At 49.0% G+C, this 23243-nt stretch overlaps 7 protein-coding genes across 7 annotated transcripts; 4 read left to right on the top strand and 3 right to left on the bottom strand.

Annotated features, from left to right (window-relative positions):
• The first annotated feature begins 1406 nt into the window (after positions 1-1406).
• On the top strand, positions 1407-4930 carry GGI43DRAFT_172776 (peptidase S8/S53 domain-containing protein). Its single transcript, XM_083199739.1, has 3 exons — positions 1407-1788; positions 1863-2222; positions 2288-4930. Exons 1-3 carry the CDS (start codon positions 1666-1668, stop codon positions 4451-4453), a joined length of 2649 nt encoding a protein of 882 aa, XP_083065560.1. The 5' UTR covers positions 1407-1665; the 3' UTR covers positions 4454-4930.
• Position 4931: 1 nt separating this feature from the next.
• On the top strand, positions 4932-9409 carry GGI43DRAFT_172777 (uncharacterized protein). Its single transcript, XM_083199740.1, has 2 exons — positions 4932-7331; positions 7393-9409. The coding sequence occupies exons 1-2, from the start codon at positions 5561-5563 to the stop codon at positions 9156-9158; spliced, it is 3537 nt and encodes a 1178-aa protein (XP_083065559.1). The 5' UTR covers positions 4932-5560; the 3' UTR covers positions 9159-9409.
• Positions 9312-10616, bottom strand: GGI43DRAFT_394956 (uncharacterized protein). Its single transcript, XM_083204823.1, has 6 exons — positions 10419-10616; positions 10306-10345; positions 10046-10173; positions 9878-9981; positions 9630-9779; positions 9312-9542 (listed from the first exon to the last, which is right to left on the bottom strand). The coding sequence occupies exons 1-6, from the start codon at positions 10489-10491 to the stop codon at positions 9396-9398; spliced, it is 642 nt and encodes a 213-aa protein (XP_083065558.1). The 5' UTR covers positions 10492-10616; the 3' UTR covers positions 9312-9395.
• Positions 10617-12839: 2223 nt separating this feature from the next.
• GGI43DRAFT_380062 (uncharacterized protein) lies at positions 12840-13217 on the bottom strand (the record flags this gene model as incomplete). Its single annotated transcript, XM_083202924.1, has 1 exon — positions 12840-13217. One exon carries the CDS (start codon positions 13215-13217, stop codon positions 12840-12842), a length of 378 nt encoding a protein of 125 aa, XP_083065557.1.
• Positions 13218-17032: 3815 nt separating this feature from the next.
• On the bottom strand, positions 17033-17686 carry GGI43DRAFT_394950 (uncharacterized protein). The gene has a single exon (XM_083204822.1). The coding sequence runs from the start codon at positions 17376-17378 to the stop codon at positions 17127-17129; it is 252 nt and encodes an 83-aa protein (XP_083065556.1). The 5' UTR covers positions 17379-17686; the 3' UTR covers positions 17033-17126.
• A 277-nt stretch (positions 17687-17963) lies between these two features.
• On the top strand, positions 17964-20326 carry GGI43DRAFT_394948 (peptidase M24, structural domain-containing protein; the record flags this gene model as incomplete). The annotated part of the gene is made up of 5 exons (XM_083204821.1): positions 17964-18699; positions 18789-19428; positions 19498-19869; positions 19940-20046; positions 20116-20326. Coding segments are annotated over exons 1-5 (1610 nt in total), but the record flags the coding sequence as incomplete, so codon positions are not given.
• A 23-nt stretch (positions 20327-20349) lies between these two features.
• GGI43DRAFT_172668 (uncharacterized protein) lies at positions 20350-22881 on the top strand. Its single transcript, XM_083199738.1, has one exon. The coding sequence runs from the start codon at positions 20726-20728 to the stop codon at positions 22724-22726; it is 2001 nt and encodes a 666-aa protein (XP_083065554.1). The 5' UTR covers positions 20350-20725; the 3' UTR covers positions 22727-22881.
• Positions 22882-23243: the final 362 nt, after the last annotated feature.

Below are 23243 nucleotides of genomic sequence, written 5' to 3'. Positions count from 1 at the left end.
GGTCAATCCTTAGCTAGATAGAACTGAGGAGCTTGTTCAAGGGACCTTTGACTTGACAAGCAAGGCATGTGAACGGCACACATCTCCACCACCTCTCTACTCATAGACCAGCCCATATCTGCGCCATCCACCACTGGAGCTGTAAGTATAGCTGTAATCCGAATTATCACTAATTATCTTATCTATAGGTCTAGATTTTCTTAGCAGGCGTATATGTGTTAGAAATAAAGTTGTTTGAAAAATTGTACGCCTTTGTTTTCGGCACAATTCTGCGAAAGCAGCTTCACCAATGGCGGGCAAAAGTGAATGCCGAGATTTGCATAGACGACAAGGGCTGTGGCGCAACGCCAGCGATGGATGCTCCGTACCGACCACCGAATGTGGAGCAACACTTCGGCAAAAATAGCTAATAATCAAGCTTACTGGGAATAGAGCACCTAATTTGACCTGCATGAGAGCCGGCGACCGCTCTAAACAGCGGGCTACGGTGCTATTCGCGGGCCTGATACGACTATCTGCGGTTCCTTGCGTTACTGTACCTTGGTTCACGGCATAGCGTAGTAGCATATTGGTTTAGCAGCGTCGTACGACATGAATGAGCTGGGATGTCGAGGTAGTTTTGCGCCATTATCATCTGCGCCTCGCGGCGCATTCCGCTTGAAGGATGGATATTTCCTAGAATGGATGTTTCCTGGGTCGCATTGTACCTATCCTTACCTTGTAAAGTAAGGTATGAGGTTCTGTTGAATAAGCTTTTTTATACTACCTCTGCAAGCAACCGTGCAGATCTGTAGTCTCCCGAACACTAGCCATTGCTTGCACTACGAGCCCCTTTGACCATTATTCTAGAGATTTCCTATGGGAATTTCCCCTCCCTCTTCAATGATAAGGACTTATAGTTCATGCGCCAAGTCTGTAGCACGAGAGCACAAAATAATACAGGAGCTAGACTGATATCACACATAGTATGTAAGTGCGCTGCATCGGCGGCTACCGATTGACTCCGCTTCGTAGCTAGGATAACCTTGTGGCCCAAGCCTTGTCTTGAGGCCAGTCGCCACGGCCGACCGTCCCAATGAGGTAGGTAAAAGTGGTAGTGGCGATTCCGATCTAACGTATGTAGTCCGGTGAGAAAATGGCTCCGCATATATCCTCATCGCGTGCTCAAATTCAGTTGTCCACTGAGCCTATCCAGATGAGATAGTGATCTTGGCGGATGCAATTTGTACTACAAAAATACTACCGCTATCATGTGCGGCTAGCATGGGACAAAAGGTCTTAGACCCCTGAAGCCACAGCTGCAGGGGGGTAATGAGCTTTCAGGTCCCCCAATGACCGTTGGCCGTGTCTTGGATACTGCATCAATGTGTGCGTCGAACATCGCGTTCTAAGTCATTATAGCGATTGATGGCTTATTTCCGAAAGAAATTTCTGAACCAAGCCATGTTTGACGGCTCCAGCCGACTGCAGGGCCTGTGGTCTTGTCTCGAGGGAGGAACTACTTATACTCGGGGTATCCCGTCACCTCGATGGCCGTTTTCAGTGAAGTAGAGAGCAGCGTTCTGGTCGCTCGGAGCCTGGCGTACCGGTCATTGTCTCAACTCATCCTCTCGCAAGCATTGCGCCGCTGTAGCACTTTCATCTTCAAACAAATAGTATCCCAAGATGGTTCGCTCAGCTTTGCTTGTGTCGCTGCTGGCGACTATAACTGGAGCCATAGCTCGGGGCTCCGGCCACCCATCAAAAATCGTCCCGGGCGCTTATATCTTTGAATTTGAGAATGATCATGTGAGTTACTCGCTCGGCTATTGGCATATATCAATGTAGCTACGACTGTGGAAATGCTGACGAGGCGCAATTAGGATACTGCCGAATTTTATAAGCAGCTCAATGGCGAAGGGTCGACCCGCATGAAGTTCGATTACAAGCTGTTCAAAGGTGTCTCAGTCCAACTCAAAGATCTCGCCAATCATGAAGACAAAGCCCAGAAGATGGCCCAGCTGCCTGCCGTTAAGAACATGTGGCCGGTTACCCTGATTCAGGCTCCCAATCCGAAAGTTGAGTGGGTTGCCGGTAAAAACTCTCTTCCCGCTATACAGTCCAGAGACGTGAGCCCGACAGATCCTAGCAACTTTCCTCCTCACAAAATGGTCCAGATCGATAAGCTACAGGCAAAGGGCTACACCGGCAAGGGCGTTAGGGTTGCGGTGATCGACACAGGTGTAAGTGGAAACTAACCTTTTCCACTTGGTTCTTCTCTCCCAGACATAAGCTTATGTGATGTTAGATTGATTACACCCACCCTGCTCTAGGTGGCTGCTTTGGTGCAGGTTGTTTGGTGTCTTTTGGTACCGACTTGGTTGGCGACAACTATAGTGGCTCTAATACTCCTGTGCCTGACAATGATCCTATGGACTGTGCCGGCCACGGATCTCACGTTGCTGGTATCATTGCTGCGCAGAAGAATCCCTACGGATTCACGGGCGGTGCTCCTGATGTCACTCTTGGTGCTTACCGAGTTTTTGGCTGTGAAGGCCAGGCTGGTAATGATGTCCTGATCGCTGCATACAACAAGGCCTTTGAAGATGGCGCTCAAATCATCACAGCCTCCATTGGAGGCCCATCTGGCTGGGCCGAAGAGCCTTGGGCAGTTGCTGTTGCCAGAATCGTCAGTGCTGGTGTTCCATGCACTGTCTCTGCGGGTAACGATGGTGATCACGGCCTTTTCTACGCCAGCACGGCGGCCAACGGCAAAAAGGTTCTTGCTGTTGGTTCTGTTGACAACCAGAATATCCCAACCGTTTTCTTGCTCTCCAGCTACAAGATTGATAGCGGTGCTGACACAAAATTCGGTTACGTTCCTTCGTCTAAAGGAGCTGAAGGTTGGAAGGGCATTACCAAGCCCGTATATGCTCTGACACTCGACACCACCATTGCAGACGACGGATGCTCGCCACTCCCTGATAACACTCCTGATTTGTCCGATCACATTGTTCTTGTTCGCCGAGGCACCTGCACGTTTGTCCAGAAGGCACAAAATGTTGCTGCCAAGGGCGGCAAGTATCTCCTCTACTATAACACCATTGCTGGCGCCCTGTCAGTCGACGTTAGTACTGTTCCTCAGATTGTCGGTGCTGGTATGGTTGAGGATTCCACTGGAGCGGCTTGGATTGCTGCCATCAAGGACGGAAAGACTGTTACTCTATCAATGGTTTCTCTAAATGACGCTACTAAGCAGATTCAATTCTCTGACAACAAGGTGACTGGCGGCGCCCTCAGCACTTACACGAGCTGGGGCCCTACCTGGGAAATGGACGTCAAGCCCCAGATCAGCTCTCCTGGTGGCAACATCTTGTCTACTTATCCCGTTGCTCTTGGTGGTTACGCAACCCTCTCCGGCACATCAATGGCCTGTCCATTGACTGCTGCTGCTGTTGCCCTGGTTGCTCAGGCTCGCTCCAACTTTGATCCTGTCTTGCTTGAGAATCTTCTGGCTACTACTGCCAACCCCCAGCTTTTCAACGATGGCGCCAAGTTTTACGACTTCCTTGCCCCGGTTGCTCAACAAGGCGGTGGTCTCATCCAGGCCTACGATGCAGCCTTTGCGACCACTCTTCTCTCCCCATCCAGCTTGTCATTCAACGACACCGATCACTTCATTTCGAAGCGACAAATTACTCTAAAGAACGCCAGCAAGAACAAAATCACATATAAGATTGGCCACGTTCCCACTGATACATTCTACACTCTGGCCAATAGCAGCGGCTACGCAGCTGACTTCCCCAACGATGCCGTTGCGTCTCACGCTTCCGTCAGGCTCAGCCAGCAGCAAGTGACTCTCCCTGCTGGAAGGTCGATCACTATTGATGTCTTCCCTACACCTCCCCGAGGCGTTGATGCTACGCGCCTTGGCCTGTGGTCGGGTTACATCACGGTGAACGGTACTGATGGCTCCCATCTTTCTGTCCCATACCAGGGCCTTACCGGCTCTCTGCAAAAGCAGCAGGTTCTCTTCCCGGAGGATTCATGGATTAGCAATTCCACCGATACAAACCTGAAACCCCTTGCCAATGGAACCGTATTTACGATCCCCGGTCCCGGCAATGCTGGGCCTACGGATATTCTTCCCGCTCTCGTCGTCGCCCCGGCTCTTGGAACCCGGCTTGTTCGTGCTGATCTTGTTCTGTTATCAGCGCCTCCTCATGGTACCAAGATCACAACGAAGAAGTTCTTTGACACCACGTCCATTGGTCAGCCCAGTGGGTCGCCTCTTCTGTGGCAGAGCCGAGGTCCCACTTCTATTCCTTGGAGCGGCGAGCTGACTGATAACAAGTTTGCTCCCCCTGGAACTTATAAAGTCGTTTTCCATGCGCTGCGCATTTTCGGCAATGAGAAGAAGAAGGAGGACTGGTACATAAGCGAGTCTCCGGCATTTACAATCAAGTATGCCTAGGTGGAGGATGTGAAAAAGCCGTGCGAGAAGACATGTCAATGACTGGATATGGGATGTAAAAAATAATGGGAATATAATGTATTTTATTTAGTCTATCTCGCGCACGGCAACGAAGCTGTTGAAATGAAAACTATAACAAGCACCTAATACAGTCATGTGATCTTGAATAGTAATCGTGTGCACGTGACGTTGTATCTGCTCGTATCATTCCAATCTCCCAAACCACGCTTTGGGGACTCCAAGATCAGCCCTCCGGTGCCATTTAAATCCTCCAATTAGCTCCAACCGTCGCCACCACAGGCACCAGGCAGCAGGATTTTTCAACGACGGCGATTCGCCAGCCCTCCCGTTCTAGGTGTTTGTCCCCCACCAGCGCTGCGGGGATGTGATTTAGGCCCGTCAGTGAACCCTTCCTTGGGAAGCCGAGAAAGGGCGAGACAGCTGGGCAAGGGAAAAGCTAGGCTTTTGTAGGATTACACGATTACTGTCCACACGGTGTTGAGCCGCAGTGCCACCGCAAGGCGGCGAGTTTCAATTCGATAACCAACACCGACTGGATAAACACTCATCAGCCGTTCCATCTGGGTCTTGGCTGCGTTGTCCATCTCAGAACAAGCACCAGGCTCGATATTTCTCCGAATCTAATTCTCCAATTCTTCTGCCTGATCGGATTCTTCGACGCTGTTCAGGCGCGTATCTTGCAGCGCAAGTCTTGTCGCTTTTTTAAGCTCAGTAGGATCGCTTTTGCCCCTCTTCAGGGTGTATGCGCAGGTGCCTGCATTGGATTGGCCCGTCGCCTGATTTAGAGACACCTCGTCCAGCCGCCCTTCGATATCTGCGACGCTGATTAGCGCTGTGATGCATCGCGCTTGAATCAAACGTCGCAGACACCTATCCGCCCTGCAGCAGCTGCATCGAGGTCAGGCGAGGTCCAGCTTGAGATCCGCTTTGAGTGTCCCCGGTCTAACCGAGTGCGGCCCCAGTGCCCGATAGAGTTATCATAACAGGGTCCCCTTCAGGCAACAGCAAATATCCAATATATAGGCAGCGCAATAGGAGGAGCAGCGTTTAGCAGTCAGCGTTTCCCCGTTTCTCCCGCAGCGCAAGATGGAGTCTGTCTTGCCGATGGGTGGCTTTCAGCTGCCCTTCCAGCGCCGTCTGAGTCGTCTTTACAATGACACCAAGAAATCCAGCGACTTTGTCAAGGAGCCTGCTCAACATGAAGATGACCCCGAGATCAAGGCGCTATATCGCAAATTGCGCATCCAAAAGGATCGCTTTGTCAGCTGGGGGCTAGAATGGTCTGATCCTAATCAGTCTGCTGAAATTGATGAGTCTCTTTCCAAGGCTGGCCTGAGCGAGGTCGTGGGCAGCATCATGTCCACTATTAAGGATATTCTCGCCGAAGCCGAGCCTCTATGGTTGAGTTATAAGCGAGTTGTGGAGGGAGTTCGGCCATCACCTGATCGTAAAGCACCGCTTGTTCAATGGGATAAGGGACGATTCGAGGATCTAATTCGGGATCTCACTGCCTCCATCGATACCCTTTACGACTTATCGCGCATGCGCTCATCTGATACTTTAAACTCGCCAGTAACAAAGTCGAAATCCAAGGTTTCTGCTTCAGAAGGTGATTTTCGACCATTCGAATCAACACGAATGCAGACCCCTCAGCAGATTGACCCCAAGAGCTTGACACATTTGCAACCTTTGCAAGATGGGCTAAGCACCATATCAGCGGCTCGTCGACATGTTGTTTACATGAGCAAGACAGCCTACTCTGAACTCACAACCCAGGGTGCTACTAGACAACCTTGGGCTCCTCTTCTCCTTGAATATGCAGAGTTTGATCCGATCTATTCGACTACGGGCATTATGCCCCCGATGGCCCGCTTCGAGAAGCTTTCTGCTGGTCTTCAACGGGATCCCCAGAGAGCCCCTGGCTCTTGGACTGGTCTGCCTCGCCTGCTCGGCTACTTTGAAGATCTTGAGAATTCTCGATTGGGTTTGGTTTATCTCTTCCCGCCTACCTTCAACACATTGGCTTCCAATCGTGTAAGCCAAAACCCTCAGTACAGTCTACCTACTCTGAGCGACCTCCTTGCTCGTGGCGGCTCAGAACCTCCGTTGGAGGCAAAGTTCCGCTTTGCGTATAACCTCGCAAATACAGTGTTTGATATGCATGCTAGAGGGATTACCCACGGTAATCTCTCTGATGCCAACATTTTGTTCAGCAAAGGTACAGCGCCAGTGAACAGCGACGGCAAAGGACATGTTGATATTCGCCGACCTGTGTTGTCTTCGTTCGACGTCTTCACTGATGAAGAATCTTCAATTACAAATTCAATATGGCAGCACCCCCTCGATCCTCGAGCTGCACAGACGTCTCCTCTCCCAAAGTCTACTGATGAGAGAGTCTTGGAAGTATACTCCCTAGCAATGGTACTCCTGTCTATTGGACTATGGACGAAATTGGAAAACCTTGCGCCAAGCGCAGCGCCCACAACTGTTCCAGAGTCTGCTTTGGATGCACTGGCCATCAGATGCGGTACACTGTATATGAAAGCCGTCCAAGCCTGTTGGAAAGTTGTTGACAATGAGCTTTCTGGTGAGGCCAAGGGTGAATCTCTGCTTTCTGGTGTGCAGATGCGTGTTACGCGATTCTTAGAGGCCTGCTGCATTCTAGATGGGGTCAGCGGATTCGAGGAAAGGCTAGGTCATGAGCCATCGCCCATTGAAGCTGCTCCATTGCCTACAATAGGGCCTTCGAAAGACTCTAAAGACAAAAAGGCAACACCAGGCCCTGCGGCCCCTGCCAAGAAACCTCCTCCACCACCAGCGCCAACATATACCCAGAATAAAAGTATCGAAGCCTACGGTACGTGACTGCCTCCCCTCCTTAATGCATTAACAAGATACAATATCTAATAATAGAATAGAGCCCGAAATCAAGGAAAGTAAACCGGAAACGAAGGTCCGATTATATCCTCACGTACCACTACCTCCGGATGTTGTGGACAAATGGAATTCTATCCTCATGCCTCAGATCAACATCGCTCTAAAGTCATTCTACCGCAAGCACCCCGAGTCCGTAGAGATATCTCTCGAATCCGTGGGGCCCAGCCCTCACCAGACCAGACCCACTGTATTGGTGGTCTGCTCATCTGTTGGCAAAGTCCGCGCCATCTTGAAGAAGAAGCTGGGTGAGTTGTTTGACGATTCTACAGGCTTTGGTCTCAAAGTATGCCGTGGAAGTGTCATCAGATCACGACGACAAGGATCAATCATGAGATCTATGGCGCGAGGAAGTAGATCTAGTGGAAATCCATCGGGCCACGATAGCGATGACGAACATGTCGATGCTGTCAATCCTGAATATCAAGAGAGGCCCAGTAATGGCGCAAGCATTGGAGCCTGGATAGGAGACCGACACTTGCCTCCGGTGAGCTTTGGCGGCCTTGTTATTGTTGATGAAAAGACTTATGGCATGACTGTGCACCACATGCTCGACGACCCGGAACGCGATTCTGGATTTCCCGATACCACGCGCAGCAGTGCCATTCCAGGGCGCGAGTGGCAGCCTGAATCGGCATTTGGTAGCTTCGATAGCGATGACTACTCTTATGAACTGTCCGACACAGAGTCAGAGCCCTATTCTGAAACAGACCTTACCAGCGACTACGACGATGAAGAAGATGAGGAAGACGAAGAGTACAGTGAACCTGGTGATATTCCGGGTATAGAGCCCGGGTGTGGCGATGGCTATATCGTCACTCAGCCTGCTTTAGATGACGTAGAAGAAGGCTTCTATCCTTATGCCGAGACTGAAGATGAAGACCATCTTGACACTTTCAGCCTCGGTGAAGTGTATGCTTCCAGCGGTATTCGCCGGAAGGAAGCTAATGGATTGATTCATGAAGTGGACTGGGCCCTTTTCGAATTCGCCGATGGGCGTTTGCCTAATGACAATTCGATCCCCAAAATATCGGATGATGGAAACCAAAGGTCCCGCACACTTGGAAAGAAAACTCAGAGCAATCAGCCAGTGCTTCGGCCAACAACGGTGGCGCCGTGGTCAGCTCTCCCCGGCCTAGAAGTACAATGCGTTGCACGAACCAGCGGCTCACAGACTGGGCAAATTTTACCAGCCTTGACAAGCGTCAAGATTTACGGACGCCAGTCCCCGAGCCATACATACCAAATCGCCAGCACTTTGTCTTCAACAGCTGGGCAAGACGCGAAGCCTTCCTATCCTCTAGGCATACCAGGAGATAGCGGTGCCTGGATTGTCGACCGGCAGCACGGGCAACTTTGTGGGCATGTATTGGCCTGGAGTCAGCGTAAGCGTGTGGCTTACATTTGCCCTATGGACGTTTTGCTCCTCGACATTGCACAAACTCTAGAAGCATCAGAGGTGCGGCTACCAGGCGGCGAGCCTGTTGTAATGATCAACGACCCTGAAAAACAAGGTAATTTGCAGCGGGAGAAAGAGGACTGGGAGGAATTTGACGAAGAGAATGAAGAGGATGAAGAGTATGATATGCCTCCAGCTCTTGTCGGCCAGCCATCAAGCCCAAAGAGAATTGCATCACCAGCCGCCTCATCGAGTCCGATTAGACTAGAAGTTCCGCCTGAGCTGCAAAGTATCACAAGGAAGATGGATAGTATAAAGATTGGCAATCGGAGGATTGACGTAAACGTGTAAATGGGATAAAAGAGCATTGGGTACTGGTTATGGGACGGAATTGATGGGATATAATTTCTTCTTTTGAAGAACACGCTTCCTTTAGTTGGATTACAAGTCTTTAGTCGTATTTTGGTTTTTCTTTTTGCAATACCCTACTTTTGAAGGAACAGGTTAACAGCTAGGCAATGGTATATTGGACTGTTTTTTAATTATTAATCGCTTCCAAGATAGTTCTCGTGAACATCGCCAAATGATTTACATAAAATCGTCTTCCCAATCCTCCGATCGGTCTTGATTGCTCGATGCGGCCATGTTCTCATCGGTAAATAGCTCATCGTACGCGTGGTCTTTCTGCCACTTCTTCTCCTTCCACTCCTGAGCTTGTCGCTGTTCTTCTTTTTTCTGCCGTTGGAAATAGGTCAGCCAAATGGTCATAGGCCCGAAGCTGCAGCCTATCAAGGCATCAGCTTTTGGAACGTGGACGCGTACCTTGATTTGCATTGCTGCCTGCTCCCTAGCCCGTATCTGCTTGAGCATGTCATCCTTTTCGGCCTTTAGATCAGGCTTCTTCTCCACCTTGGTCTTGTTAAGGCGGTTGACGATGGGGTTCTCGCGATTGGGAACGAGGATACGCTTGACCTGTTTGAGTGGCTTCACGGTTAGATTGGTTAAGAGAAGATGACGAGTTTTCTCCGCTTTCGTTTTGTGGAAGAGGGTAGAGCAGGGAAGATGCTTGCCTTTTTTTGATCGTGGAAGCTGACTTGGCCGATGTCCATGCTTCCATCCTTTTTGAGATTGGCCCAGGGGGTGTAGATGACGGTGATGTTGTCTTTTTTATTTCCTAGAAAGACAGGTAGCGTTAGAGACTATTGATAGATATGAGATGGAGATGAGAAAAAATGAACCTTCTATTGAGTTTGCCTTTGTGAGCTGTGCCAGGTCCATGACCAGCTCCGGGGGCAAGTTGTCCCATGTTTGGCCAGGCTGCATGCGTAGGTAGATGTGAGCGCTGGAAAGCTTGTCGACGTGGAACTAGTAGAATCTTTGTCAATATTCATCAATTGTCATGAGTGGTTGAAGCCCAGAGTCTTCGTCTCATACCCTAGAGATTGGAAAAGTCAGCTGTGAGCGAGAGGAGAATTAAGTTCGGGGGGCGGCCTCATACCAGACATCTTCCTCCCAGCCATACTTGATCAGGTCCTCATCTAGTAAACGTGTACAAACATTAGAAAAGTCCCCAGTTCTTCGGTAAGTGAGTGGATGCATGGGCAAACTCACTCTCAAACTTATCCTTGCCCACATAGATGAAGCCGGATGGCTCAACCACACTGGATGTGAAATAATACACCATTTTGTTTTCTCCCGGTTTCCTTTCACCCCTATCTCTTTTGTCTCACCGGCTGTTGTTTCAGTTAATGTCAGGCTGCTAATCTTTCCCAGCGCCACCTCCAGCTGCTGTCGTCCGAGGCTTTCCTTATTCCTCCAAGCGCCTCTCAAAAGTCCATCTCAGGACCAGGCCGAAAAGAGGCTGCGAAATGGTGGGGCCACCAACTGAGACACGTGATCCACATATCTCCGAGGCGCTTCTCGTTTGCTTAGTGTTTATATGTAGGCTGTGTAGCTTAATCGTACTTCGTACTTGTGCGCCCAAACGATAATCAAAAGTACAAGAAGCGCAAACCAATTTTCTAATAAAATGTAATAGTAAAGATACAATTTTCATTGGATAGGTGCTGCGTTTGCGTGCGCATAGTTATAATTTTCTATGTCTAAATTTTTCAAGTTTCGTGTTTTCTCTCCATTTGGCACTGTATTTAACACGCTGTGTATCTTCCGTCGTCCATCACCAAATCTCCCCTTACATTTCCCCCCAAGAGGTAGAGCCGATCATACTCTGTAAGCCAGCATCAACCGGCTTTTAGGCAACCACCTGGCGGGTAGTCTTTACGCCGCTTCATCTAATACTTATCCCTCTAGGTTGCTCGTATAGAGCATCAAAAGCGAAAGAGAGAAAAGAAAAGAATAGAAGTAGCCTCAGTAACAAAGCCTCAGGGCTCACGCCCTCTCTCTCATCACACCCCATCCATCACTATTAAAAGGGTGTACGAAGTACTGGTAGCCGTATGGTTAGTAAATGCCGTGGATTTTCGGGAAAAAGCAAAGAGAGATCCAAGACAAGGGTCCATGTCCAGTGCTACCCCCTGTCAACAAAACTCGTGCTTGTATCTATGTACTTGTTACTGTGCCCATCTAATTTTGACGTAAACCACTTCAGTGTAACTCGTAGGATGAAAATAAATAAATAAGTAAGTAAAACCAATAAGTAGTAATAATAATTAGAATTGACAGATGCAAAAGAAAATTAAGTTATACAGCTAGCACAGCTGAGAACCTTGGATTGAAATTGGTTCAGTGTATTCCTATGAGCATGGAAGATGGCTGCAAAGAAACCCAGCGTTTAAGATACAAACGCAAACCATGACGGCATCTACTTCTTTCAGTACCCTCTCTCATTTCTGTTTATGGCTGTTTATAAGAGGAGTATAATCTCTTATTACCTCCACTTCTGTTTCTCCAATACCTTTTCCTTTTCAGCTTTCGTCTAAGACAAGCCACAATCCTCCCGGCTCTTTCTTGCGCTTCCGCTCTCGTCCTCTATTTCTTTGGCGGACGGAATTTGCATCTGTGGTACCTCTGCCCACTCCACTCTATGTACTATGGTACGTTTTGCTTCGTTACTTTTTGTTCCGGTCTCGTGAATCACGCCCCTCTAAGATCAGCCCCATCAGCCCAATGGAGACCCTGGTTAGGTATCTCTTGTATCTTCCCAAGAGACATTCATCCTCTAACTGACAGCAAACATTCGTATCTTTATGAACTATTGGATTCTTTGGCTGTTGTAGTAGCTGTAACTGCTCTAGTCTCTTGACAAGGCGCGTACGATTGTTTCTCTCTCTTTCTATCTGCTTCCTTTTGCTCCCTTTTACTGCGACCCTAAGTTATTTTTGGATATACTCGTATGTCCTTGCCTATCTGACTGCCAGTCTCAGGTCTCGCTTGGGCGGTTGTGAAGGATCAGGTGTTTGTATACACGAATCTTACTACTACGTCTTGGCCAGCCTTTTTGCTCGGAAGCTGCCGATCCGAGCCTTAGATTCGCTAGCTGTGGAGAAGTTTGTGTGGCCCATTTCTCCAATTTATGAAGATTATCTGATCTTTTATGAAAAGCTGAAGTAACCATGTCTCAATGAAGCAGGGGCGTCAACCACGTAACTGCTCGAGATAACATCACCATCGATAGAGTGTGAGCCACAGCGTTTAGAAACAATGCAAAGCTGACGTTATGAAAACTATCTAAAGCTATCTAAAACTATCCACGGATAACTATCCATGATTCCCAAGAGCATAAACTGACATGCGTTCGCTTAAAAAACCTTATCCACCCCATCCATTTTCTCCTTGAGAGCCCAAGTCCACTGATAGGTATAGGCCATCTCCCTCAGTTAAATGTTAAAAATCCACTCGTCCCAATATTCACGCCCATATCCATGCATAACGGTTCAAAATCAGCTTATTTTAATCTTCAGAGACGATGCTATAGTATAAAAAATAAATGTCAGCGCATCTGGTGCTACGTCCCCCAGAAGGAGGAACGGGAAAGAAGAGCTGCGGTGAATTTGAACTTACTTGATGCTGAAGCTAAGCAGTTACTTCGACGGGGATCGTAGTTTTGGTGAGTTGGTTGATACCGCCGGCAACTTGCTTGTAGGCCTGAATACGGATTTGGTATGTGCCGGGTTCAGAGATATTCATTCGGTCAAATTTGAACTCAATGGTCTCAGTCGCATTGCCACCGTTCACTGGTGCCCATGAAGCAGCTAGTTGTCCTTTAAGGACGCCTTTGACCTCTTGACCGCTCGCATCCAGGGCGTCGGCATGTGCCATGTAATTCCCGGTTGGGTCCGCGACAGCCAGCTTGGCAGTGATCTTGATGTTTGCACCGCTTTTGATGGGGCTGCCGGGTTTAGTTGTAATCTGCATAGGGGGAGAGAAGCTCATAGTGTATGCAGAGGCCATATTGAAGAAATTTGCGTGAAGTGTTGAAGAGAAGATAGTGTTGGAGGATGGGTAAAAGTAGAATAGCTGTCTGGGCTTTGAGAGTTTGAGAGTGGTTTAAGTGGATGTGCTTGAGAGTGAGTTGTGTGAGGATCTGAGTTTTTTTTGTTGGAAATTGAGGGCGAGAAGGCCGAATTATATAGACAAGAGGAAGGCTATATCCCCTATAACAAGTGTTCAAAGTACATGTATGTATGTAATTAGAGAAAGATACTAAGTTAGACATGGACCCATGTTCTTCACGATTTCCCAGTTTGTGCAGCTGTACTTTCATATTTTGGGCTGTGATAGCCCATGCATACATCAAGTTCTCTAAGGCTACACCTCTAGTCTTCTCTAGACACACCTAATTATGTAGCACGAGTAGTTAATGTTCAAGTAGAAAAGCCAACTCCCTTCCAGCGAATAGAGTAGATTGAGTAGCTCCGCTGTTACATTCGGATTCACACTAGATACAACACTCGACAGGATCCGAAGTTAAGACTGCCCGGACGATCATAGACAGATCTAGCTTAGAAGGAGATGGAAAGGGAATATGCAGGGGAGCAATGTCGTGATGCTATATGAACGATTGGACAGCTCTTGATAGTGGCTTGTCTTGAACCGATGAATATACCTGAGGACTCGTATTCCAGTTATGTTTGCTAGGTACAAAAGTAGTAGTGTGGGCAATTTCCCCTCACATAACCTCTCTCCCTGACCTTTGTGCCCCTGGCGCGTCTTCTCTTTCTTTTTAGCATTTTTATCTATTTTTCTTTACTCTTTTGTTTTTGGTATAGCCCTCTTTACCAAGTGGATGTTCAATTTTCCTAGTACTTCTTTGACAGCCAACACCAAAAGTTCAAGAAGCCATTAGCCCGGCTGAAGGATCACTGTGTGTCCCGTGCCAAGATGAGGCTGAAAGCTATCCGAATTTCCGGGACAGGGGAGGGGGGTGCACAAAATGGCGAGAGACCTTTATGGCTAGAATGATCTTCTTCTCTTTTTTTAAGCGTGGGTCTCAGATAAGGTGCCTCGGCTAAGATCATGGTTTACAGTAGAGGAGCCAAGTGAAGCTGGCTTACCGACAGCGGCTAATCTCGTCCCGGAGTATAGGTTACATCCTAGATCTGTGCTCAAATCCTACCCCCCTCTGCATCTCCCCGGCTTCCCAGCCCAGCCCTACATCAAGTGACAGGCATCTGTGGAGTATCCTAGGCTAGTGATGTAATAGTATTACCAAGAAAAGAAGGCTGCCGCATATCCGGTCTTATGCTCTTTAAACGAGAGCTAGGACACGATTTTAAGCGCGGAAGCCTATTTACAGCCAGGGGAAAGGATGGAGAGGATGTGTGGGGCCTGCAGTCATGAGTACTACATAGGGAGGAAGAGAGGTAGCAAGCAGCAAAGGAAAAGAAAAGTCTGGACTACGCTATATCTCAGCAGTTAAACTTTCGTGTATTTCCTATTTTCCCGTCGTGTAGTTGGATAGTAACAGTTAGAACCTTATATCGCATACATAATCGAAAATATGTTACTACAGAGCAACAGGCAAGATAACTAAGCGAACAATACTGTATATATTTTCACGTAATTCGCTTGCTATTCGTTCGTGCCTAGTGTAGACATTCGTGCAACTTCGCTGCTGAAACCCTAGGGGTTAAACCTATCTCTGGTGGAAGATTTAAGCCCAAGGTAAGACAACTCGCCTCATTTTAAGAAGACCCACACTGGAGAGTCTTAGGAAGAGATAAATGTCTATTGACAAGCTAGCTGCAATATGTTTCGGTATATTAGCCCATCTTAGCGCTCAAAATCTAAACTAGTTGAACTTTTTGATATGCGGATGGATACACCGATACCATTTACTGCCGTATTGATTGGCTGCCAACGGGATCTACTGTTAGAGTTACCTACAGAAGTTTATGCAAGAAACCTTGAAAACCACGTGTTTTGTGTTACATTTTGACTTATGTGCCATCCATGATTCAGGACAGGCTGTTGGTTTGTGTTCCAATTGGCTCTCTCTACCGGGTACCTGGTAAGGGTCCTCTCGTTAATCACTCTGCTGATACAAAATTAACTAAATGAGGCCCTTGTATGGTTACTCAAAGAAACCTGGTCTGTGGAGGCAGTATAGGCATGACTACTAGGAGATGTTCATGGATGCAAACTATGTGATCAGTGTCAACTTGAGTCCAGCAAGGGGTTGAGCAGTTCTACTCTAATTCTCTCTGCTTTCTCACTCGTACTCGTATTCATAGATTCTTGTTGGGATACAAAAGTACTGCCGAAGTTCCCAGATATTTGTGTCACCTGTGGCGCCATATACAGACGACATGGGCGCCCAAGACAAGTATAGAGCAACATACAGGTAGCTCGTATACTTTGTCTGGGATTTTACTTTGGCTAGCGAGCTAAAAATACCTGTAAGGACAAAATATTTTAGTTTAACAACGAATAAGGGGAATAACAGATCAATAACTCGAAACGCTGGACGAATTCTTACTCAGATTCAGCTTTCGACGCATAAGCATATCTGTCTGTATGTATTTGACAACACACCCACCCACTTTCCCCTAGTAGACTCATTTTGAAGTCAACTGTACCTGTGTTGTTAAGCGAGCTCATAGACTATAGTTCTGCACCAATTTTCGCCCACTTGGTTTGACAGGACTGATCAGCCCAAGGATTGCTAGTACATGTGCTATCCAAATGGGGCTCCGAGATTGATGTGAGGCGCGGCAAATGCCGATTCCGATACTATTTCGATCCCGTCACATGCAGTAACTTTGCCTAATGAATGCTTAATTAGATGTCTATCCAGTAGTGTCTGGCGATGAGCTGAGGGTGAGTTCCTTGCCTAGAGATGGGAACAATTCGCGCCCAGGGCGCAGATCCCTCGGGTATCTCCGAATAAGAGAGGGATTCAGCGTGTTTGCGTCAGATGCAGAACTGAGACAGATTATTGGATCCTTTTTGATGCCTTGTGACGCTCTTGGCGCTCTGTCTCGAGTGATGACTGCGTGATGGCAGCCTACGATGGCTTCAAGCGGCCGCCCACGGCTATTCAGAGCCGATACGACGAACGCAGGGAGGATGAACTTGTTATGAACTGGAAAAGTACTCAGATTTGGCACTATTGATGTTTGTCTCTCATCGTCGAGCCGTAGTTCCGCGGATCACATGTACGCCCCCTCCATAACCTGCTCTATTCGAAGAGGTTTCGGTGAGATTATCCGCCATCGACAAAGTAAGGCCGAAGGGACACTGGCTGGTCAAAAGCCTCAATGTAAAAAAGAAAAGAAAAGGGGCTTGGCATGATGGAGTTTGTCTCGGGCTTTCACAGCTTGGCTCTTGCGGTGAGGCTGGCTTGGATATGACACTATCTAACATGCAAAAGAGTTGCAGTGACACAAGGATCCAAGTGAGCCCCCCAGCCACTATGCTACGGCGGAGGAGGTGGGTGATTAAGAAATGAAAGCAGTGTCTTACGGCTATCCTATGGGCGTCGTAGAGCTGAGCTGAATATTAGTAGATTGCCAGGGGCCTTTGCACTTGACGAGAGGCGTACGAAGTACCCACTTATTATCTGATGCGCTACGCTCTGTGAGAGGCAGTAAGACTTACAGTTACTATTACTTGACTGTAGGCTGGCAATATTAAGAAGTTGAGACCGGGTAAATGATCGACACACAAAGTTCATGGCATACGCATAAGATTTGTGATATGCCCACTTGCAGTGCTGCTCTATTGCTCAATTTTATGAATGCACTCGGCTTGTAGTACCCACTAGTATTTTGATACCTCTTTGGCTGAGCATCTCCATTAATGGAAGAGTATAAAAACTCTCAGAGATTCAGAGGGTAGATGAACGCTGAGACTTTGAAGTTACCTACCAAATGTAAATAAGCTACTACATAGGTAGGCACAGCAGCATTGTCCGGAGGAAAGGGAGAGAGAGACAGGGAAAGGTTGAAAGAGCTGAAGAGGTGCTCGGAGTGCTTGGACCAATGTAAGTGCAGCTCCACTGCATATCCGGATCGCTGCCGGAGCAGCTGAGGTTGCACCGGGCTGAAACTTAAAAAGCAAAAGGAAACAAAAATCTAGCAATAGAACTGACATGTACACAATACATTTCATGTACTATTCCACGCCCTTACAGCCCATGGCTCTCTCCCTGTTCAATTGGAGCTGAAGCGCTGTAGATAGGCCTGCAAGGGAGGGGCGCCCTCTACAGGTGGTACTCTTTACTTTCATGCCACCTTGCGTCTGTTGTCTGTGCGCTGAATCCTAGCAACTCTTCTCCAAGGTGATGCTACCTTAATAGAAAATCAAAGACAAGAAATGGGCAGAGTATTACCTGTAGGTGTAGTGCTGTAAGTGTCTGACCCAGTAGCTCCCGGCGAGTATTCAGGCCAACCTACGGCTAGACACAGACGAAGCTCTGCAAGATAGTGGAATTACAGTGGTACAAGTACAAACTGGGTTCAGACCTTTCCCGCCGTCTTAATAGTACTGCTGATGTGTGTAAGTGAAGATGTATCTTGGCGACGCCAATACGAGAGCCGCTGACAGCCGCTGTGGGGACAATCCATCCATTTCCAGCGAGCGGAGTCCTCCTAGCTTGATGCTTAGCAGTTCGAGGGATTGAGCTTTTGAGCTCTGTAGTTTTTGCTCTACTGCTATCGCTTTAATAGCTGCAGCATTCATGTAAACGACAAGACTGCTATCCATATACGGCGTTATCATCTTGTAGTCGAGCTCAGCACTTCCATCAATTAGACAAAGGCAGCGTATCTTCTGTTGCCATGCATGTACATGTAGATACTTACCGACCTCGGCCGTAGGAATGGGCTCCATCCATCCTGTGTCTCTTAGCGCACAAAAAGTCCCCCGAGATACAGTAATGCGGCCATCTGCTTGATGGAGCAGCCGCAAACCCGCTCGGAGAAGTTCAGAAATTCTCGGGCCTTGAACTACACGTTGAGTGGCCTCTGTAGACGGTAACATCCACTCTGTCCCGCTAGATAACAGAGAGATACAGCACTCTAGAGAGCCAAGAGCCCATGCTGCGACCTCTCCATCGGCGAACTCTGCTGCCGTTGCAAGGACCCAAAAAGCCCCGCGTCGGCGTGTGCCTCCCCCACCATAATCATCATCGCCAGCTCCAAGTCCGACTCCAGCCTCGGACTGCTTTTGCTCCTCTGCACTCTTTCTCTTCCTCCTCTTTCTCTCCTGTATCTTTTCATCGCTGCTTCTCCTCCCTCTCGAAAAGAAGCTCAGCAAAGATGGTCGCCAAAGATTTCGAAGCTGTTCTCAAGGGCAAATACCCTGGCAAGTCGCACGCCCGCCGCGTTGTCGACCTCATCCGCAAGAAGGACCCCAACGCCAATGGTGTTCTCTATCTCGAGGGCCGCCACACCAAGCTTCTCGAGGACAACGACTCTCCTGAGCCCTTCCGGTATGCTTCAGCTCTGCGACTATGCGCAGCCATTCCCTGGCTTCTATAGCTATACATGTGCATTCTGCTAACCGAGCGCACTCTTACAGACAGCGCCGCTTCTTCTACTACCTTACCGGCTGCAATCTCGCCGACTGCTTCTTTACCTACGACATCCAATCCTCCAAGTCCACCCTTTTCATCCCCCCGATCGATCCTCATGATGTCATCTGGTCTGGCCTGCCAACCACCATCGACGACGCCCTCAAGCTATACGACGTTGACGAGGTGAAGCTCACGACCGAAGTCAACGCTACACTTGCCCACCTCTCGGGCACCAACTCCAACTCGAAAATCTACGCCATCAAGGACCAGGTGTCAGACCACATCACCTTCATCGGCTTCGAGAACAAGGATTTCGAGCTCCTCAAGCCCGCCATCGAGGTCTCTCGTGTCGTCAAGGATGAGTTCGAGGTTGCCATGATCCGCAAGGCCAACAGCATTTCCAGCTTAGCGCACAAGGCCGTCGTCGAGAAGGCGAAGAAGGCATCCAACGAGAGAGAGCTCGAGGCTGTGTTTTTGGAGCGATGCGTTGCCAACGGCGCCAAGGAAATGGCATACCACCCCATTGTTGCCGGCGGCACTGCTGCGGCGACTCTGCATTACGTTCCCAACGACGCTCCGCTGGCAGGAAAGCAGCTCCTGCTGATCGATGCTGGTGCTGAGTGGGATAACTATGCCGCTGATATCGTAAGTAGCTTCTTCAATGTTATCGAATTGACTGATCGAAGTCGTTACTGATCGAGTATGCAATAACAGACCAGAACCTTCCCTCTCAACGGCAAGTTCACCAAGGAGGCCCGCGAGATCTACGACATCGTCTACAAGATGCAGCAGGAGTGCATTGCGGTTATCAAGGCTGGCATGCACTGGGAGGATGCCCACCTCCTGGCCCACAAGATCGCCATTGACGGACTGCTAGCTCTGGGCATCCTCAAGGGCGACAAGGACGCGATCTTCAACGCCAGAATCAGCCAGGCCTTCTTCCCCCACGGCCTGGGCCACTACCTTGGCATGGACACCCACGACACTGGCGGCAACCACAACCGCCAGGACCCCGATGTCATCTTCCAGAACCTGCGTCTGCGAGGCCAAGTTCCCGCCGGCGGAGTTGTCACCGTCGAGCCCGGTGTAAGTGCTACTCCATAAGAATCCATGATGCAAATAACGTATGATTTTCGAATCTGACACGCGAGCACAGGTCTACTTTTGCAAATTCATCATCGACCCCTACCTGGAGAACCCCGAGCAGAGCAAGTACATTGACTCGTCCGTGCTCGCCAAGTACTGGGATGTCGGCGGTGTTCGGTAAGCAAACGAATCTCTTTTCATATTACCCTTTTTTATAACTCTAATTCCAATTCTAACCCGATGCAGTATCGAGGACAACATCCTCGTCACGGAGACCGGCTACGAGAACCTCACCACCGCCATCAAGGAGCCCGGCCAGTTGGAGGCCCTCATGGCATCTAGCTAGATGTAGCCAAGCCAAATACCTCAAATGAAAGAAAGTAAAATAGCTTAAAAAAAGAACAAAAGAAATGATAGAATAATGATATCAATCTCGCTCTTTGTGCACGCTAATAAACACGAGATTGCTCCAAGTGCCAATCACAGCTCCTGTGCGAATTGCGCTGACGCGTACCAATACGAGTCGCCCAGCCCTCCCTCTCAGCAGGCTTAGGTCACGATAGCACTGTGCAGATTTAGCCAGCGGGCCTCCAACTGCTCCAGACCCAGCTGAGCTTTGCCGAGCAAAGTCCAGCTTTGTCCGGGACTCAAAGAGGACGACCCCCTTTTGATGGGCCCCAATTCTCCGGAAGAGCCATTACTTGTAGATGCTATAACACCAACAACACCCGGTCTTTGTCAGACCAATGCCCAACAGCGAAATAAGATGCGATGCTTCCGCCCTCTGCATTTTTATAGTAGCCAGGGTCAATAGTCGATTTCCCTTTCTTACTACTCTGTGCACGTTAACGCCATAATGGAGGGAGCTGGAGTGGCGCGTAAGCCTGTCCCGGTGATACGGCGGCGGCCCGTCCCAGGAGCGCCTGAATATAACCATCAGGCCGACATCTATGACATGTATATGGACGAATCATTGCCATCGCAGTCAATTGCACCCTCACAGACCGCAGGAATTCAGCAATTGAAGCCCAGTAAATCAGCTGCCAGCCTCGCACAAAAGCCAGCAGCTCCTCATCTGTCAGTGAATCGGCCCGCCACCGCCATTAGCTCTCAGGAGATCAGCACCGAAGCTTTCTCTGCCCAAATTCACATCACAGCACCCGAGGACGATCTGCCTCCTCCGCCTCCATATCCAGGTCTCTCAGCCCCTTCAGCACCAGCACTGCCTCTCCGTCATGCTCAGAGCTCATCGTCACTCTCCATTGGAGCTCCATCATCGCCTGGCATCCCGCCGCGTCCGCAGCATGCGGTCACTCTGCCCGTAGATGTAGGCACAGATACAAAACAGGGGAGTTCATACTGGCAGTCGGCCATTGGGAATGCCGTTGGAAATGCTCAATACTTTGCCTCTGGCCTCATCGCTCATCCTTGCGAATCTACGCGCCACTGCTCCATCATCCGCCATACCAGTGCTTTGATATGGTACTCTGGCCCTTCCACCTCTGTTTCCATCTCGGTGTTATCAGATGATCCTCTACCGCCCACACGGACTCTATGGATGCAGCAAAAAGGCTTCTCCGGAAACATGGGCATGGCCATCAAAGCATTCGCTGGAACTACGGGTTCATGGATCAACGTCACTCCCGCTCGTCAAACTGCCGTGAGTGATACCCCTGAGGCAGACGAACGTGTCATCCAGAGAGACTTTAAGCGGTTCGTCAAAAAGGCTTCAAGCAAGCAAAAGAAGCACATCCCACGAGAGACTCACGTCGTACGCATTCCCGCCATCGCATCAGATGGATACTTCCGTCTCGTTCTCTGTGCGGGAGCAGAACCCGGCAAGAAAATCCTCTGCGGGAGCCCCGTCTTTCGCGTGGCAAGCACATCGACGGATGTGAGTGTCATGAGAGGCGCCAGCTTAAGCACAATGCCGCTGGAAATGGGCGTCAGAGCCGCCAGCACAATTGGCCAAGCTGTGGCCAACAGATACATCGGCGTGGCAGGCGCAGTGGTGAATAGCTCAGTGAGTAAAGTCGTTACCAACCCGACGATCAAGAAGGCTGGCACCATGGCCTATCAGAGCTACCAGGTAACCGGTATGCACGATACGGTGCAAGAGAGCTGGCAGCGGCAAAAGGATCAGCAAGAGAGATATGATTCTCTCATGGAGAATGTACCAATTATCGGCTCCGAGGCTGGCCCTGAAGCGCCTTTCCCAGTCAAATTCGACGGAAAGGTGGTTCCTGGAACAGGGAGATCATATTCGGATCTAAGTATACCGACAGCAAATCTAAGCGGCGTATCGGACCAGATTAAGCTTCGTATGCCAGGCGTGTTTGCTGCCTGGGCATGTATACATATTCCTCCTAGCAATAACAATGGAAAGGCCCCAGGGGATACGATTCCTGCAGATTGGTTTGAAGCCATCGTTACCATAGCACCATCCCGTTATGCCCCCCCGTCCGTCGCCATGGAGAATAATATCTCAGTCCACATCATCCACGACTTTCAAGGCGCAAATTTAGTCAACGCCAAGGTCAAAGTGCTCCTCATGGGCTACCTCCACGCCGCTGCCGGGCACAATGCACCTCTGGAACTCCTCCTCGACCAACATTTTAAAGATATTGATAAAACATTAGCCAGTCTAAGCCGCATAGCTTGGGGGCCTCACGATACGATGGCGGTGCTGAAGAGCGTCAAGTCCAACCGAACGTTTGCGGAGAAAATGGATGATACGACAGGGAAGGTGGTGCGGCAGGTGGATAAGATTCCTCTGCATCGGGTGGGAATGAGGTCGGATGTGGGCTTGATGCAGGATAAGGCATATGGGAATGGTGGATTGTGGATTGTGAGGTGATTTGTAAGATTGGGACCTCGAATGAGAAGAAGGAAGAGTTTTATTGGTGATACATTGTACTGCGGCGTTGTATTTCTATTTGAGCATACATCTTTTGCATATTATAGCGGATTTGGGACGGGAAAAGGAAAGCTGGAGTCAGACTAGCATTGTATTTCATTGGAGTTTCATACCTACTTAATGTCTAATACGAAGTCTACATGTGAGAAGAAAAGCTTCATTGTCTATAACAGTGACGGGCTTAAATAGCATCATCAAGTCAAGCAGCCCTTCCTCTGACTCTTATAAATATGAGCTCATTCGCCTAGCTTCAAGTATCCCTCGAGTCATATATACATACATATACATCGTTCACGAATACTACAACAATATCATTGTATTCTCCTATAATACATACATCTACCCAACTCTTTCAAACAAGCTGCTCCAATACAACAGACGCCGCTCCGATACCTGCTTAATCCGGTAACTAGCTCGACCACCGCCGGCAAAGCTCCGGCTCTCGGTCCATCGCCTG

The sequence above is a fragment of the Trichoderma evansii genome, assembly GCF_050947405.1.
Source record: "Trichoderma evansii strain SZMC 28006 chromosome Unknown GGI43scaffold_2, whole genome shotgun sequence".
In the NCBI taxonomy this organism is placed as follows: Eukaryota; Fungi; Ascomycota; class Sordariomycetes; order Hypocreales; family Hypocreaceae; genus Trichoderma; species Trichoderma evansii.
Note: the sequence above shows the minus strand (reverse complement) of the source record. Positions and strands in the feature narration are given on the sequence as shown.